The 18,562-nt window shown below is 39.9% G+C and overlaps 1 protein-coding gene across 3 annotated transcripts in view; it reads left to right on the plus strand.

Moving 5' to 3' along the window:
- cyld (cylindromatosis (turban tumor syndrome)) overlaps positions 1-15,899 on the plus strand; it is a 74,242-nt gene extending 58,343 nt beyond the window's left edge. For all 3 annotated transcript variants that reach the window (XM_068049440.1, XM_068049439.1, XM_068049441.1), the window contains 3 exons: positions 1,808-1,926; positions 6,780-6,996; positions 11,229-15,899. In XM_068049440.1, coding sequence (XP_067905541.1) covers positions 1,808-1,926; positions 6,780-6,996; positions 11,229-11,413 — 521 coding nt within the window. In that variant the 3' untranslated portion in view covers positions 11,414-15,899. The remainder of the gene's footprint in view (positions 1-1,807; positions 1,927-6,779; positions 6,997-11,228) is intronic.
- Positions 15,900-18,562: the final 2,663 nt, after the last annotated feature.

Genomic DNA, 18,562 nt, shown 5'->3' on the forward strand with positions numbered 1-18,562 from the left:
TTGAAGTTGACTTGTAGTCTCTTCCAAAAACTGTTCTGAGAGCACAATTCAATTAACTCCAGGTTGGCTAGCAGGTTAGTCATGTGACTAGCTCCTTGTTTAGAGCAGCCTCGCCTGTGAGATTTGTGGATTCCTTCAAGCTCACCAGACACTCAGTAGTGGGGGTGGAATGCTGGCTCTTACACATTCAATGTCTCTTGATCACCACTATTGACAAAAATCCATCTGGCTAATTGTATCAGGGAATACTCCCATTGTCTTGATGCAACTGTCTTTTAGAATGCAAATGTGCAGCCATGTTTTCAGCCACTCCTGTCTTTTTAAACAAATTATTTCGGTCCAGTAACAGTTCAAAAATAATCTTCCATATGAAGAAATTAATGTCTCATTTTGGCAGCTGTAGTTTCCGTCACATACTGCAGATGCTGAAAATCTAAAATACAAACAGTAAGTGCTGGAAATACTTAGCAGATCAGGCAGCATCTGTGGAGAGAGAAGCAGAGTTAATGTTGCAGGTCTGTGACCCTTCATCGCAGATGCTACCTGACCTGCTAAGTATTTCCAGCACTTAATGTTTTTATTTCAGATTTCCAGCATCTGCAATATTTTGCTTTTAGCCAAGTTTATTTGTTTGTCATTGGTTTACTTAAAAAAAAAATAATGGCATATCTGCAACTATGCTGTTGAACTGAGAGAAATGTCTTCTACTCAGTTTTTTTTTACAATGAACTAATACTACAATATCCTTTTTCCTTTTGGTATTTGCAACAAATTAAGTGAAGCAGAAGTACCCTACTTAACTTTTTTCCTCTTCAGAAGGCGGTGCTGACAGCCGCTTGGTACGTCTTTTAACTGTAAGCCTACAAGATTTTTGGCAGGCTCTTCCACAAAAACAGCTAGCACTTTTAGCACACTCCTCAGGTAATAAAGTCTCAAAGCACTTACCACGCTACGATTAAAGGGTTTTAGTTACCTTTTCCTTCTATCGTGAAAAGCTTATGAAACAAAGTAGTTTTAGGAGAAAGCTCCAAAGTAGCTGCAAGATGTTGTTTCACTGGTGAAGTAGAAGCCACAGGGCAAATAGTCTAGGGTCAGATGAATGAAAGTTACATGCAAGCGGGGGCATAAAGCTGGAGAAGATCGCTCAAATAGAATGCGTATCTTGCTTACCACTGGATTTAGCTGGAGAGGTTAATGGAATTTGAGTTCAGAGGTGTGTAGATACTTGTAAAAGGCAGAGGATGGATTTTCTTCTGCGTTGCGCTGCAAGAAATTGTGGCTCCTTCACCATTTGTGATCGAGCCGAGTTTCCCTTGGTGATTTTTATTTTTTCTGCCTCCTTAGCCCAGGTGCATTGAAGGAAGTTCTAATGCTTTCATCATCAATCCAGCTGAAATTAGATACTCAGCAAATAACAAATGTGGATCTTGAAAGCTGGTCTGCATCATGCAGTAATATGTCTCTCGGATACTTATTGACTGAGATTTTGGAGAGGCTAGTGCTATAACGTAACACCCCCACCCCCCCCAACCCTGGAATGACCGAAGTTGTTCGTGTAGTGTGCAGAATCATAGGAGAGGCTAGTCAATTACTGACTCAAAAACTTGGAAGATGATGTTGCAGGCTCATAATTCCTCAATCAAATTCCCTGTTGCTCACCAGCAATGAACGTGTGGATATAAAACTTTGTGAATCATTTTGATGAGTACTGAAACATTCACGCTCTCATAAGTAAATGTAATTTATATTGAAACAGTTTAAACGATATTGTACAACTAGCTGATATTTTTGTCTTTTTTAATCTTAGCACCCAGGGACTGTCGTATCTGTGGAGGTCTTGCACTTTATGAATGCAAAGAATGTTATGAGGACATTGATATAACTGCTGGAAAGATCAAGCAGTTCTGCAAAGCTTGTACTACCCAAGTAGGTATATTTCTTAGTGGATTTTAGAAGTCACATAAGATGTGAGACTATATACCAACTAGACAAAAACATCTGTTATAAATTAAAATCCTCACTTGCCCCTTGAAGAACTGACGATGACTATGTTTACATACTTGCCATATGTTGGGCTGAATTTTATAAGCCCCCTGACGTCGGGGGTCATGGTGGAGGGGACCTGGAAAATCCTTCCGGGAGAGGCCTGCCACGGGTCTAGATGTCAGGAAGGCTCGGGGTGGGGGTAACGGGGAGAACTACTCCTATTGGTTGTGGGGATGATGGAAAGGGGTTGAGGGTCAAAGGTGCTGAAGTTAGGGGGATAAAGGTCAGAATATCAAAAGGTGTTTTTTTGTGGGGGTGGGATATGTCAGTTTATTAAATGAGGACTCTGGGGGCGTGGGAGAGGGGATTCAAAGTTAAATTATAATATTTCTGTAGTCTTTATTAAAATGGGACCTTTAAAAATGTAAATGAAACTGAAGGGCCTGAAGCCCTTTAAAAATGGCGCTGCACCTGTGCAGTGTCACCGGATGCCGTTGCTGGGGACGGAGCACCTGCCCCTTGACGTCATCGGGGCGGACGCTCTGCCCCTCCATGTCAGTGAGCTGCCGCGCATGTCTCGTGCGTGCGCCGCGCATTGTTTCATGCTCGCTGCCAGAAAATTCAGCCCATCGTGTCTGAAATTCCCCATAAATTGTATTGCAAAATGTTATTTTCGGAAAGAAATCTAATTTACGTTTGAATGTATTATTGCTAACTGCTTCCACCATCTCCTTAGGGAGCCTGTTCCAGAGGTTGATCACTTGCTCAATGAAATATTGTTTCCACAGTTTATTTCTGATTTCACCCTCCTTCAAATGCAGGCCGTGCCTTTTTGTTCTACTGTTCTGGACAAGGTGAAATAGCTTGTCAGGTCTGCATTAACTAGACTTTTTACAGTCCTAGAAACAGCAATCAAATCACCTCAACCGTTTGTAGTGAAACTATGCCCAATTTATATAATCACTCCTCATAATCCAAACCCTGTATCCCCTTAATCATTCTGGTTGCTCTCCTCAGCATCCTTTCAGTAACTGCAGTATCCTTTTTGTACTGTGACAACCAGATCTTAACACTGTATTCTGAGCTCAGTGGCACCAATGATTTATGAAGTGGCAGAATTACATCACTATTTTGGCTCAACATTTACCTTTTGATACATTCCAGCATCTGATTTGCTTTGCTCACTACCAGCGAGCATTGTTGTTGGGGCTTCAATCTGGATTCCCAGATCTCTCTCATTTTCCATTTTTAATTTTAATTTTTATTATTGTCTTTGGAGAAAAGAGGACTCCGACATGGTAATATTGTTTAACTCTTCATGTATTAAGGACCAATAGTATGTTCTTTGAACTTCTTTCATTTGGCAAGAGAGTTGTGGTGAAGAGATTTTTTTGACTGGAGCAAAGTATGCAATGGAATTTCCCAGTGGTCTGTATTGAGACCATTGCTTTTCTTGTTGTATGTAAGTGACCTGGGTATAGGGAGTGCAATTTCAAATTATACAAAACTTGGCAACGTAGTAAATGGTAAGCAGTATAGTACCAGACTTCAGGAGGACATATAGACTGCTGAAATTGGCAGGCAGATTGCAAATGCAATTTTATGCAGACAAGTGTGAAGTGATGCAGTTCAGGAGAAACAATGTGGAAAGGCAATGTAATCTAAATGGTACTATTTTGAGTGGGTTGCAATGGCAGACTGATCCGGGGTGCATATTCTCAAGCGATTGAAGCTTGTGTTTATTTTTTTAAATATACCCATATGCATTAAAATGTATATTCCAGCTTATTTTATTTGTAGGTAATAGGTAATTTATTACAAATTGGGTAAGTTATGGCAGTTAAGAAAACATTGGATACCTGGCTTTGCAAATCGGGGCATTGAATACAAAAGCAAGGAAGTCATTTGAAATCTGGTTCATCCTTAGTTGAGGTATTGTGTACAGTTCTGCATACTACACTTTAAGAAAGATGTCAAGATCTTGGAGAGGCTATAGAGGAGGGGTTCCCAGGATCATACCTGAAACGAGGGATTCGAGTTATGTGGAGAGATTGTTGATTTGTTCTCCTTTCAGCAGAGAAGACTAAGGGGAGACCTAATAGAAGTATCTAGAGCTATGTGGTGCTTTTATGGAACAAATAGGGAGAAACAGTTCCTTCTGGCAAGTGGGTTGGTAACCAGAGGTCATCATAAATTTAAAGTAATTGGCAAAACTACTAGAGGGGAAATCAGGAAAAAATTCATCACACTGAGGTTTGTTAAGATCTGGAATGCACTACCTGAAAGGGTGGTGCAATCAGATTCCATAGGAACTTGCATAAGACAGTTGGACATACACTTGAAGAGGACTAATTTGCAGGGTTATAGGGAAAAAACTGGGGCATGGGACCAAATTGAACAGATCTTTCAAAGAGCTGGCACAGCCACAATGGACCAAATGACCACCTACTGTGCTGTAAGATTCAATGATGCCAACTGATTTTCTGCAGACTGTTTATAAAGTAACAGTGGAGTCATAGGAAATAGGAGCAGGAGTAGGTCATTCAGCCCATCGAGCCTGCTCTGCTATTCAAACAGATCATGGCTGATCATCTACCTCTGCCATTTCTCCCCACTATCCCCATATCCCTTGATGTCATTGGTATTCAGAAATCTATCAATTTCTGTCTTGAACATGCTCAATGATTTCAGCTTCCACAGCTCTCTGGGATAGAGAATTGAACAGATTCGCCACCCTCCTGAGTAAAGAAATTCCTCCTCATCTCAGTCTCAGATTAAGGGGCAGACCGTTTAAGACTGTCCTCTTGTTCTAGACTTGCTAGCCAGAGGAAACATCCTATCCACATCTGCCATGTCATGCCCTGTAAGAATTTTAAGTTTCAATGAGATCACCTCTCATTCTTCGAAACTCTGAGAAACACAAACCCAGTTTCTGCAATCTCTCCTCATCAGACAATCCCACTATCCCAGGGATTAGTCTGGTGAACCTCCATTGCTCTCCCTGTATGCAAGTACATCCTTCCATAGATAAGGATACCAAAATTGTACACAATACTCCAGGTGCGGTCTAACCAAGGCTTTATACAATTGAAGCAATACATCTTTACTCCTGTACTCAAATCCCCATGCAATGAAGGCCAACATACCATTTACCTTCTTTAATTGCTTGCTGCACCTGCATACTAGCTTTGTGACTCATGAACAAGGACACCAAGGTCTCTTTGGACATCAACACTTCCCAATTTCTCACCATTTAAGAAATACTCTGCCTTTCTGTTTTTTTTCTAGCAAAATGGATCACTTCACACTTCACATTATATTCCATCCATCTGTCATGTTCTTGCCTATTCACTTCGCATGTCCAAATCCCCTTGATGCCTCCTTGCATCCTCCTTACAACTTACATGACCTCCTTTACTGTGATTTAACATGGACACATTTTAAACTTACTCTTTTTGGTTTTAAAATAATTTGAATTTGAATTAATACCATTAATTAATGAACATTTCACCTGTCGGGTTGAGTATCAGGACAGGTGGAAAAGATGTTTATTATAGATAACTGGACGCTGTTTACAAATCCAGAATAATTGCATTTAACTAGGCAAATCTATTGGCCCCCATTAATGTTCAGTGACTGTAATCAGGATGATATTGCTCTAGACTTGAGTGAACATGTCGCTGCCTTCAACTCTGCATATCGCCCTTGCTAGCCCTGTAAACTCTATCTAATCTTTTAAATTGTTAGAGATCTCAGTATTGTTTGGTTTGTCATGTAACCTTGCTTGTTGACTATCTGATGATAAAAGTTCCAACAAAAGCATTACAGAAAAATTTTCATGAAGTATGTTTACAATCCTTGCCTGAGAGCCTTTTTATATGCTATTTGTTCTTCGGTGAAGGGGCAGTGCAGATGATCTACTTTTGGATCTCAGATTGTGTCACTGAGACATGAAAGAATACACAGCATCTCAGAATTGTTACAGTGCAGAAGGAGGCCACTTAGCCCATCGTGTCTGCACTGGTTTTCCGAATGAGCAATTCACTTTGTGCCATTCCCCCGCCTTTTCCACATTGGCCACGGTGATCGGATTGATTTATTTGATTTAGAGATACAGCAATGAAAACAAGCCCTTCGGCCCACCGAGTCTGTGCTGACCATTAACCACCCATTTATACTAATCCCATATTCCTACCACATCCTCACCTGTCCATATATTCCCCTACCACCTACCTATACTCGGGGCAATTTATAATGGCCAATTTACCTATCAACCTGCAAGTCTTTTGGCTGTGGGAGGAAACCCACGCAGACACAGGGAGAGCTTGCAAACTCCACACAGGCAGTACCCAGAATTGAACCCGGGTCGCTGGAGCTGTGAGACTGTGGTGCTAACCACTGCGCCACTGTGCTTTTTAATTCCTTCCTTCTCCATGTAAAGACACTTAAAACTACCAGTCTAAAATGAGCTTAAAGTCAAATTGTTCTCAAATCCCAACTGATTCATTAATGTCCTTGGGGAAGGAAACTGGCCTTCTTGCCCTGTTTGGCCTATATGCAATTCTGCTCTCTCACCAATTTGATTGACTGTAAACTGCCCTCTGAAGTAGCCTGGCAAATCATTCAGTTGTCTTTATTTTTTTTTAAATCATTAAATGCCATCCTTATTAGCAATGCTCAAATGAATTGAGGAAAAACTGAGTATTTGAACTGTTGGTTGCTCACATTTTTCTGTAATGTGCAGAGTTTAATAGTGTCTTGAATTTGCACTGATGCACTTTTCTTTTTTCCAGGTACATCTTCATCCTAAGAGACAAGGACATAAACAAAGAAAAGTGACTCTACCAGAACAAATGGCTGACTATGCCTGGAGGCAGTGTTGTGTGCCTAGACAGAAGATGAAACTGTTTGCTGTGCTCTGTATAGAGACTAGCCACTATGTGGCTTTTGTCAAATATGGCCCAGATGACTCAGCCTGGTTGTTTTTTGACAGCATGGCTGATCGTGATGGTACAGTGAAATTTTTATGACCTGTACTACTTTTGTGCCTTTACTCTTGCATGCTGTTTGTGTGTTTTCTTTATTGTGCTGGAAACCAGAATTTGTGCCCAGTGTAGCAAATTTATAATAGGCAGCTTAACACTAAGTTTTACTTGAGTTAAATGGAATCTACAAATGAGTTTCATTCTACTATTATTGTATCATTTGTTTAGTTGTATTTTATATTTTAAGGGCAATTTAAAGACAATGAGTGCTAACTGCTAAGATCAGCTAGTCACACAGCAATTTGTTGCTTCAATCTGCTACGTTAATCAATCTTCAATCAGCATCAAGTGCCATAACTTGCAAGGCTACGGACCAAATGCTGGAAGGTAGGATTAGACTGTGTACCTTATGTTTTGGCCAGTGCAGACACAATGGGCCAAGTGCCCTCTTTTTCTGTGCCATAAACTTTCTATGATTCTAGGTAACTGAAGTTTCAAGGATAGCATTGTGAACAATTTGAATATGAATAATCGCTTGGTAGTACAGAACTTGAGTATTGCTGAAAAGAGACATGCTGTCGAAGATTTTCGTCTTGCGCTCAGCAGGACAGACGCAAGAATGCCAAATTTCAAAGGCAGCAACAATTTATACTGCATGAGAAAAGGGGTGCTGATTGGTTGGCAAGTCGACTCTGGTTGAGGCGTTGCCATGGAGAATGCACCAGGGAACTATTTCCCTCCAAGCTTTGTTTAAGTCAAAAATGGTGCGGGGCCTGGACGTGTTCCTTTTTGCCTGCAGAGGACCGGTCCCAGTGTATGAATACACGCAGCTTCTAGCGAGCATAAATGCAAGCCGCTCTGATGATCTTAAATTGGTTGTTAGTGTCATTCTTATTCGCGATTATTCAGTGAGTGCAGTCCAATTGTGGAATCGCATCTAAGGTTAGACATTGTGTTCTGAGTTTTGCAAGGACTGGTTTAGTATGGTCAGTAGTCTGCCTCTTGCGAACAGGCGAAGGGACATGCTGTTTGATATGATCCACTAGTCATTGGGACATACGGCCGACGTACCTGGCATCGCACCAGCACTGGAATTCATATACCACATTACTCATTTTGCGTGGTAGGCAAAACATCTTTTTTGGCTTGACGGCAGCATCCATTTAGTGGAAAATAACACTTGTGTTGCTACTGCATAGTAGTAGTGTGAAGTGGTTGTGTTGCTAGTTGCTCAAATTTTTGAGATACCTTACCCTTCCAGAGGGGTTTGAGGTAGACTGGGCACTTTTCAGGTCCAAAAGTGCTGGCCTTAGGCCCATTCCTGAGTATGCGTGATACACAATGAGTCATTTGAATATGCTGAATTTCATTATAAAAATGCATTGGGTAACAGATAATGGTGTTTAGCATGGCAGTAACTTATCTCTAAGACAATACTGTAAATGCAAAAAAAGCTTGCACTTAATCACAGCAACCGAAACCCAGGATGTTGCTGCCTTGAAATGTTCCTGAACCTGTTCTTTACATAAATCCTGAGGGAGCAGATTGAAGCAGCAAATTTCTGTGTGACTCAAATTATAGTTGCAAGAACTTTTATTTCAGTGAATGATGCAAGGAATTCAAATGCCTTTAATATATTGCAGAGCATTTGTTATATGATCTTGCGTATGCATGTATGCAAAGCAGAATGCTTTGGAAAATGATGAGTTTGATTACTGGCTTAAGAATTACATTTTTACATAAAATTACATTTCGTTCTTCCTTTACCACTATGAAGGAGAGCGTACCTTATATTGCATCTTTCAGATCTTCAGGATGTTTCCAAGCTTCACAGTCAAAGAAGTAGTTCTGAAATGTTATCACTGTTATAATGCAGGAAAATGTGACATAATTTGTGTGCAGATCCCACAAACAGCAATGATAAATGACTCTCATCTTGTAGTACTGGTTGAGGGATAAATGTTGGCAGAATTCCAGGAGAAAGCCAGGACTGTTCTTCAAATAGTGTCATGGGATCTTTTACATCCACCTGAGAGCGCAGATGGGGCCTTAGTTTAATGTGTCGTCCGAAAGATGGTACTTGGTGTATTTTACTGAAGGAGTGTTGCACTGTTGTAATGTCAGCCTACATTGTGTTCCAGTCTATGTCCACTAATTTATTTGATAGCTCATTAATTTAGCAAGAAATGTTAAGTGACTTTTTATTATCAGACTGGAGGCTTCTGCTAATTTCATGCCTTCTTCAATCATGCATGCCCGGGCCTTGCGCGGCATAAATCAGAGTGGTGCTGACCATGGACATCAAGTGCAAGAAACACACTTGGCTTTTAAATTGAATTTCAGCAATTTGTTTTTAAGGTTTTGACCAATTTCAAGCTGGCCATGAGGGACTGTGTGGGATTAACTGCATAGCAACCTTGAAAATGCTGCAAAAACAGTTTAAATAAATACATTTTTAATTAAAAACCTAATTTTTTAAAAAAAGAACATCCAAAGTGGTTTGCAAAATATGAAAGCATAGCTGCGTTAACTGTTCTCTTGAGGGAAGGAGAATTATTGCATTGATTTATATCAAATGTAGGAAGCAGGCTAGCAGAATGGGCAGACAAGTGGCAAATGGAGTTTAATAGAGAGAAGTGTGAGGTGATGTGTTTTGGCAGAAGGGATAGGGAGAGGCAATTTATGCTTAATGGCACAGTTCTAAAGAGTGTGCAGGGACAGCAGGACCTGTGGGGATTCATGTGCATAGATTTTTGAAGATGACAGGACATATTGAGAGAGTAGTTAGCAAAGCACATGGAATCTTGGACTTCATAAATAGTGGTATGGAGTACAAAAGCAGGGAAGTTATGCTGAACCTTTACAAAGCTCTGGTTAGGCCATCCAGTTTTGGTCAGCACCACTTTAGGAAGGATGTGAGGGTCCTGGAGAGGCTGCAGAGGAGATGTACCAGAATGATTCCAGGGATGAGAGATTTTAGCTACAAGGTTAGGTTGGAGAAGTTGGGGTGGTTGTTCATGGAGCAAAGGAGATTGAGGGGATATTTGTTAGAAGGGCACAAGATTGTGACAAGTTTAGATAAGGTAGACCAAGAAAAGCTGTTCCCATCAGCTGTTGGTACAAGAATTAGGGACACATTTAAGATTTTGGGAAAGAGATGCAGGGAGGATGTGAAGAAGAACTTTTTTAATGCAGTTATTGGTAATAATCTGGAACTCGCTACCTCTCGGGGTGGTGTAAGTGGAGGTGATCAATGATTTCAAGTGGAAATTGGATGAATACTTGAGGGAAATGGGGATCGAGCAGGTGTAAGGGACTGACTGGATTGCTCTGGTGAGCTGGTGTGGACTTGATGAGCTGAATGTTGGCCTCCTGTGCTGTTGTGTGTCCATCTGAAAACATCCAAACCTGGTCATAAAGTACATCCTTTCATGAACCTCTGGGTTCTTTGTTTATTTAATGGTCTCCTTTTGTGACTGGAATACTTGTGCTATTTTACTAGAAATTTGATCAAAGGCCCACTGCAAAATCTAAAAATAAGTCAAGCATGTGGGCTTGTATTGTAAAATGATTGTTTTTGCCATTAAAGTATCATCATTAGGGGCTTCCTGTCATAAATGTCCTTTTAAAACTGCATGAGCTGGAAACCACATGTACATCACTGTACAAATGTACTCAAATGGGGGCACATCACCTCAATAACAGCATTTTTTATCTTTTCACCTGACTTTATAAATCAACGTCCTCTCAGTCGGTTCAGGGTTTGCTTTGTAGGTACTTTGGGAATTGATATTCTGTGAATATCTTGCCAAAATAAAAATAAATGCATTTTAGCAAGCAACCTCAAATTCTATCACTCCTCCTTGCCTCCCCCCAACCCCCCCCCCCCCACCCCCGCAATTCACAGTTAGACAGCAATGCTGCTTTAATCATGCTAATATGAAAGTGGAATTATTGACTGAGGGTATAAATAACCTAACTGGTTTCAAATCTTTCCGAACTGTAGACCTGTTCCGAAACACGCAGTCATTTAGATGTGCTTTTTTTTTTAAATTAGCGAGTAAATGGCATGGTTGCTGATTGGGATTCAAGCTGAACTGATTTAAATTGTTCATATTTTTAGAAATTCCAGGTCTAAGATTGTTTTTGAAAAGTGTTAAGTTCCACTCTTCATAATCTCTACATTTATGCAGTATGATTTATAGGAAACGCATTAGAATTAAAACCATTTGATTAATTTTGGTTTTCTTTTTGTAGGTGGGCAGAATGGCTACAACATCCCTCAAGTGACTCAGTGTCCTGAAATAGGAGAATATTTAAAAATGTCACCAGAGGAACTACATGGGTTAGATCCTAAAAGTATCCAAGGCTTTGCACGAAGGCTGCTGTGTGATGCATACATGTGCATGTACCAGAGTCCGACTATGAGTTTGTACAAATAGACTGTGAACCCTATAGTGTTTAAAGAGGCAACCCTGATGACTAATTTATTACACTTAAAAGAATGTCCAAGTTACATAAAATAAAGTGGAAGTATTGCCGTAACATTGTTTTGCACTGTAGAATATGTCTAGTATTTCTTAAGCATTCGCTAATTGACTGTAAACGTAGGGCAACCTTTAAAAAGGAGTCCTAAAATGAATTAATGTATAAATGAATTTTACTTTGTTTAACTTTGAAAATGTGTATAGGTACTGATTTGTGAATGAATCCTCTATACCTTTATAGCTTTAACAGATTTATCATTGCAAACTCTTTTATCATCCTATACATCATTGGAATAGTGTCAACTAATTGCAGCATGCAAATGCCTAGGTTCCTGTTATCTGTTTGGTACATGTTGCTCAGTGGTGATCCTGCATTCTGACAGACTGAGTTTTTTTTTTTTGTTGTCAGTCCCCATCTGTTGGCACTATTTTCCAAGAATCCTAGTTCTTTTCAGTAGATCACCATTACTTTATTTCTTGATACATTCATAATACAGTGGAAAATATGAATCATTTTAAATTTTTGTGCACCTATAAATGTTGCAATTTTCTGGTAATTTCCAGACATCTTGGCTACACTGGAATAGTGCTTTGTTTTGTTTGAAAGTTCATATCATAGTTTTGAGCCTTGAAGGAGAGCCATTTATCAATGAGAAGCAGGGACATAGCAGCACTGATCTAAGTATGTTTTAATTATTTGTTTCTTTTTGTGTATTGCTATTCAGCTGTGATAAAGCCTAACCAGTCAGATCCTTACATTGGGTAATGCAGTAAAATGTAGTGATCAGGGGACTGTTCTGGACCTTTAAGTATGATCATTGCAAAATACGTACTGTATAGGAAGCAATACTCCCCTTTTATCATTCTTGCGCAATGAAATCTGCATCTGAAGGAGACATTAATCAAATGGAAACTACTTCTGTAAATTAGTAAGGAAAAATTTAGGCTGAGTGAACCTACGCAACCTTTTCATGCACCCAGTTAACGAATTGCATTAGTGCATAGGCTCTCACAGGATGGTGTGTAGCATAGTGTGGACTTGAAGCAAAGAATAGGTATTATATACATATGTGTATATGTGAACAGGTTTATCCTGATTGATTTTCAAAGCTGATGCATCACAGCACAATTTACATTCAGTCTCAACATCTGAAAATGTTATAGGCATGGGCTCATTAACATTCTAAAAGGTATTCTGTTTGGTTATGGATGAGCATGCTTAACTGTATTTCTATCAGCATACTGTGTATTGATATAGTACTTGAAAACAAATAACGATTCAGTGAAGTACCTTTAGGATTGGTGTTTTTAAAGTCATGCCATGGGTTCACACCCTTAGTCTTCATAATTGAAGTATCAATAATTCTTGGTTTAGCTATTAAGTGAATTGCTATGCACAGTCAGTACATTGGGAAAGATGATGATGGAAACTATTGGTTTCTCCAAAGAGAATGGGCACTGGGCATTTCTTTGGTTCAGTGTTTTCCCACCAAGACAGTGGCAATCTTTGATTAGGTTGGTGTTCTAATTCAGCATTGCCTTTTCTGTGTTGAGCTGTATGGAGTACAGCCATGCAGATGAATATAACAGCTCCGGAGAAATGAGAACATGAGTAGGCTTAAGACCAGGGATGGGGTAGGATTTTCCTGTGGGCTTAAACTGTCAGGCTCAAATGGGGATCCAAAGCCCTCACTCTGGGCAATAGTCAATCATCAGTGAATTTCCCCAAATTGGCCAATTAATGGTCAGAGGGCAGGTTTGCTGTCCGATTTAAGGATGGTGGGCAGGCTCTCAAAGCGGGAGGGCCAATAGGAGACTTTCCACCTTGAATACAGCCACAGGATGCCATGACAGGCAGGAGAGAGAGTGAGTGCCTGCTCTCAACTTTTTTGAATTTGTAGTTTAAAAAAAAAAAAAAAGTCTTTGTAGCTGGGCTACCACAGTGGGAGGAGAATCCCCTCCACAGAGTGGCCTGCGGTTGCAGCTGAACCCAGGCAGGCAGGGAGGGCCTCCAAGACTGCCTGGAGTGCTCAACCCCCACTGCCCCCACCCCCAGTCTATCTCTGGGAGGCCCCTGCCAAGCAGCTAAACTGCTGCCTGCAGGGACCTGGCATGTTCCAGTCGACTTCTAACGATAAACCTCAAAAGGTCTTTAATTAGTTCAGTTGGCTACCTCCCCACTGCGGGCTGATAGCCCTGCAGCCCCGATCCTCCATACTGTCTCCAGGAAAATGACCAAGGGGCTGGGGAACTGGCACGCCGGCTGACAGTGCTATTTTTAACGTCTGCCCGCCTCCGTTCCTGGCCCAGTGTCTCCTACTGTTCCACTTACTGCATTGAACCAGTTTGTGCAGTGGAGGCAATGGAAAAGGAGGACGAAAACCACCTTAATTGTGATATGCTTGTCAATCCATAAATATTTGACTTCCTCCCCGTGACCCAAGCTCTCCCCAATATTTTTTTTTACTTTTTTGTGTGTTTTCTGGGGAGGGATTTGACTAAGTGTGAACATTTTTTTTTACATTTTTTAGTCAATTGATTTAATGAGCCATTTTGAACCAATACAGAAGAGCCATTGACCATGTGAAGGTTTACAATCTTATCAATGGAATATAATCTCAAACTAAAAATTCTCATGACTAGTTCCAAAATGGAATGCAAAAGTATTTAACTTGTGCAGCTGGGAAATAGTTTGTTTTAATTCAATTTCCTCCTCTTGAAAGTTTCCCTCTTTCTCCCCACAGCACAGACAGGGTGTCATACAGTTTCTCTCAAGTTTTGATTGTTTTATGCAGCAATTTCCCTCCCTGTGACAGAATTTGTTTATTCACCATCCTTCGAGAATCCTTAGCACTTCTGTCTTTTGCTTTTTGTGTCTGGATTGAAATTCATTTCAGGAGCTTGGAATAATGAGCAATTAAGGCCAGTGTCACTGCATACTGCACAGTATACTGAGTGGGGATTTTTTAATTTCAAGCCATGTTGGGGGCAGACAAAAATCTGAGGTAGTTACTTTTTTTTTCACTACTGGGATGTGAAAAGGTGAGCACTACTGTAGAGTTCAGAAATCTTGTTCAAACTGGTCACACCTTCCAGACAGGTCATGGCAAATTAACAGGAGCTGAAAAATGCTGACACTGTAGAGGTGCAAATGTATCCTGTACCCAGAGTCAGCTTAGCTTCCCAGCAGACTCATTTCTTATAAAGGCAAAATACTGCGGTGTTGGAAATTGGCAGAAACAGAAAAATACTGGAAATACTCAGCAGCTCTGGCAGCATCAGTGGAGAGGGAAACAGAGTTGCCAGATCTGTTGACTCATTTTATGCCCCTGATTATGAAGTTTCGGCAGCTCCTACCTGCGCTGCTATTTTGCATTGATTTATAAATTAAGTTTGCTGTTTGAACCGGTCAGGTTTTTTCTGTAATTTTGCACTTTCTGCATGTCAGCTTTCAAGTCAGCTCTTGTGGAAATTGGGTATGTGGCAGTTAGCACATAGTCCTTTTACACTAGGATCTCCTTTGCCTGTTGTCTGAATAGTCTTGGTCTGATCAGTCCTATGTGAAATAATTCAGCTCCGTTTAGTGTAGACAAAGGTCCACAACACAAAACTACTCTCACATTCACGAGGCATATGTTAAGTGGGTGGGTGGTAGTTGTGGGGTGGGGTGCGGGGGGCAAATGGAATCCTACTGGTACAGTAATGGGTGGCTTCTTGCACTGTTTGAGATGAAGTAAAAAAAATTCCAGTTTGCACTGGGCCATGCTTTATCTGACCAGAAGGTGCCCATTATTGAGAGGGAGACGAGCGGATAAAATGTTCCATTCCTCAGTACTAATTTGCTTCACCTAGAGTACAAATAAAAACAAGGTAAACTTCAAAAACAGAACTTTAAAAAAAAACTTGATAGAAACACAAAGCCACTTGGGGTACAGTTTAGTTCTATATCATTGTGGAGTAATCTTTGCAGTAACACAGAAGTGACAGCCTAATTGGAACCAGTTCCCAGTTCATCTGAGAACCCTTGGAGAGACTTTCTCACATTACTTGGTCTTGACACCATGTGGTGTGTAATTCCAGTGTGGTGCCAGTCTGCATTGTTTTAAAAAAAAAGTGATCTCTTAGGCACTTCATAAATAGGTTTTTTTTTTGAGAACATGTGCATGGTTCTGTGCTCAAGAACGTTTCCAGTCAGTCAGTATAAATGAGGTGTTCCTGCCTGTGAATTGATTTTGTAGCTTCCAATCTTGAAATGGTAACACAAAGTAGTTGGCCTCAGAGTCCATTCAGACCTTGCATTTCTTTTTAAATAGCCACATTCAGAATGATGGCGCAGGTCTGCTGTACTATTGGAAAATGTGAAGCTGCATTTTTGTTTAATTATGTTAACTATTTGGTTGTATTTTATATACAACCTAAAGAAATAAAAATAATTTGTTTATATTGTACCTCATTTCATCTTGTGCTAAACCTTCTCATGTAATTTACTTAGTGTATTTGGTATGCTTTTGTGAATTTGTACCCCAGTATGGTGAATATAACATATGTAACAACTGCACAAATACATATAACATGCATGCTGTCATTTTTTCCAATCTTACTGATGCATCAGTTTATTTTTTGAGTTCCCTTTGTAATGTATAGCTTTTAAGTTCTCAATTGGTGCACTCCTCAAACATTGCGACTTGTTAACCTGTTTTAGTCATGGCTAGTTTATTTTTCTAACAAGGATCAGTAATAGCATGCACCTTTTTGTTTGAGCATTGCATTAGGCTATTGATGGTGATTTGCTTCTTCCATCAAATAACTAAGAACCAGGAATTAAGGCAAGATATTTTTGAAGTAAACAAGATCCTGATCCTGGTTAATTTCTATTTTAAATGGGTTTCAATTACTTTGAGCACTCGAGCTTTCATGAAATATTTTTGATAGGCTGAATAGCTTTTGGTGATGATATGCTGATGCAAAACAGTATATTTGAGGGCAATGGAGAAGAAAGATAGTGTTCCAGATTTGACAATAGATAATGTAAATGTTTGTCTGTCACTTTGCAGCCATATTACAGGAGCACGGAATTGTAAAGTTGAACAAATTTAAATGGCATTTGTTCCAACAGATTTATGTTCACATTCATGGAATATGATTTGTAAAGTCTATTTGGAACAAAGTGGAATTTTTCATCATTTTGCTTGTGTGATTGCCTTCTGTAACAAATGATCAGATTAAAAATTAAAATGTTTGAATTACCAAGAAATGGCATGTGTAATTTTGGCACTTTTATACTGGAGTTTTTTTTTTACTCGTACTAAGTTGGTTCTTTCTTGGTTTCAGTTAGAAATGCAGTGGCCTACTTTGAAACTGTTTTAATAATTTAATGTATTGGATACTATATTCAAATCCAAAGAGGATGAACTAAGCAAATTGTGCAATAATTTCCCAAAACATTACTTGTCTAAAAAGTTGTAATTAAGCTTTACCTGAACAAAAACGAAAGAGCGAATTGATTCCTTTATGAAATAGTGTACTTCAAAATTGGCCCTGTCAAATTTGTATATTTTTCTTTTAGTAATGATTTGAATTATGGCTCCACCTTCAGGATATTATTTGAATTGCATTTTCTTGTTTCGAGAATTAGCTTTGATTAGGTTTAGTTATAAGCTTCCTTTTGATTTGAGACGTACATTTTTAATAATGTCGGATGTTTGAAGGTCTGAACTCTTTGATTGTTGACAGAGTTCATCAAAGGCACCAGACAATTGTTTAACCCTTCCCGCATAATTCCTCATTAAGCTATCACCTGAAGTTTACCACTCACTTTATGCTAGTTAATGATGCCTAATTTTGGCTTGACGAATTGTCTTATCAATTAGTTCAAATTACATCAGCATTTGCAATACTAAACTCCCGTTAGGATCTGCACAAGCTACTGAGTTGACTTTTTTGACAATTAGTAAAGTCAGACAATGAGCAATTATTTATTAATCTTGGAATTATGGTAGCACTTACTAATTAATTAAATACTGAATGTTTTAAGTTGGTTAATAAAACAAATGGTTACAAAGGCAGTTCAGGTATGCCATAATTCAGTATTAACTGATGAGTTTACAGTTGTGGGCAATGTCTGAGTTTGGTATGAAAATTGTGAAATTAATTTAGGATTAAACTCCTTGGATAATTGACAAGTTATTGGCAGTATTAGATAGCCAGTCTTTTGAATAGATTAAAGTCTAGCGGTGCAAAATTCAGTTACCCCAGATTTTTGAGTGCAGGAGCTGCAATTTGCAGCATGCCCACATCTGTTGGAAATGAAGTGAGGACACAAAATTGGTTTACCCACTTCATTTCCATGATTTGTAGCATGTCCATGAGAGACTTTCATGTAGCCCTGGACTCAGTTTCTGTGCAGGTGTCCTCTGCACACCCCAGGGGCCAAGCATTTTGATGAACCATGTGCTCCAGGCAGCCTTCCCTTTTTAAAGGTGCAGTCCCTATAAAAGGGGAAGTTACAGCAATGCGCAGCAGACTGCTGGGTAATCATTTTTTTTTGCCACTCGGGGACAAGCCATGACACAGCAGGGGAAGGAGTTGTCTTCCTGATTTTAGTGATGCCACCCTGAAAGCACTTTTTAAAATTCATTCTTGGGACGTGAGTGTCACTAGCAAGGCTGGCATTTATTGCCCATCCCTAATTGCCCTTGAGAAAGTGGTGGTGAGCTACCTTCTTGAACTGCTGCAGTCCATGTGGTGTAGGTACGCTACAGTATTGTTACGGAGGGAGTTTCAAGTTTTTGATCCAGCAGCGATTATAGTTCCAAGTCAGCATGCTGTATATCAAGAAGCTGAGGCCAAGAAGAAGGTCATGTTTCTGGCCAGCTGCAGGAAACCCTTGAGAGTGACCCTCCAAAGGGAACGGGCCAAGGTGACGAGGGTGGTCAATGCCCAGAGCATGATTCCACAAACCTGGCTGGTGGTCAAGATGAATGGTTCCAGGCGTGAGACACATCAGTTACGCAGATAGATTGGCAAAGCTGGGACTGTTCTCCTTTCGAGAAGAGAAGGTTGAGATTTGATAGAGATGCTCAAAATCATAAGGGCTGCGGACCG

This window comes from Heterodontus francisci, chromosome 17 (genome assembly GCF_036365525.1).
Source record: "Heterodontus francisci isolate sHetFra1 chromosome 17, sHetFra1.hap1, whole genome shotgun sequence".
Classification (NCBI taxonomy): Eukaryota; Metazoa; Chordata; class Chondrichthyes; order Heterodontiformes; family Heterodontidae; genus Heterodontus; species Heterodontus francisci.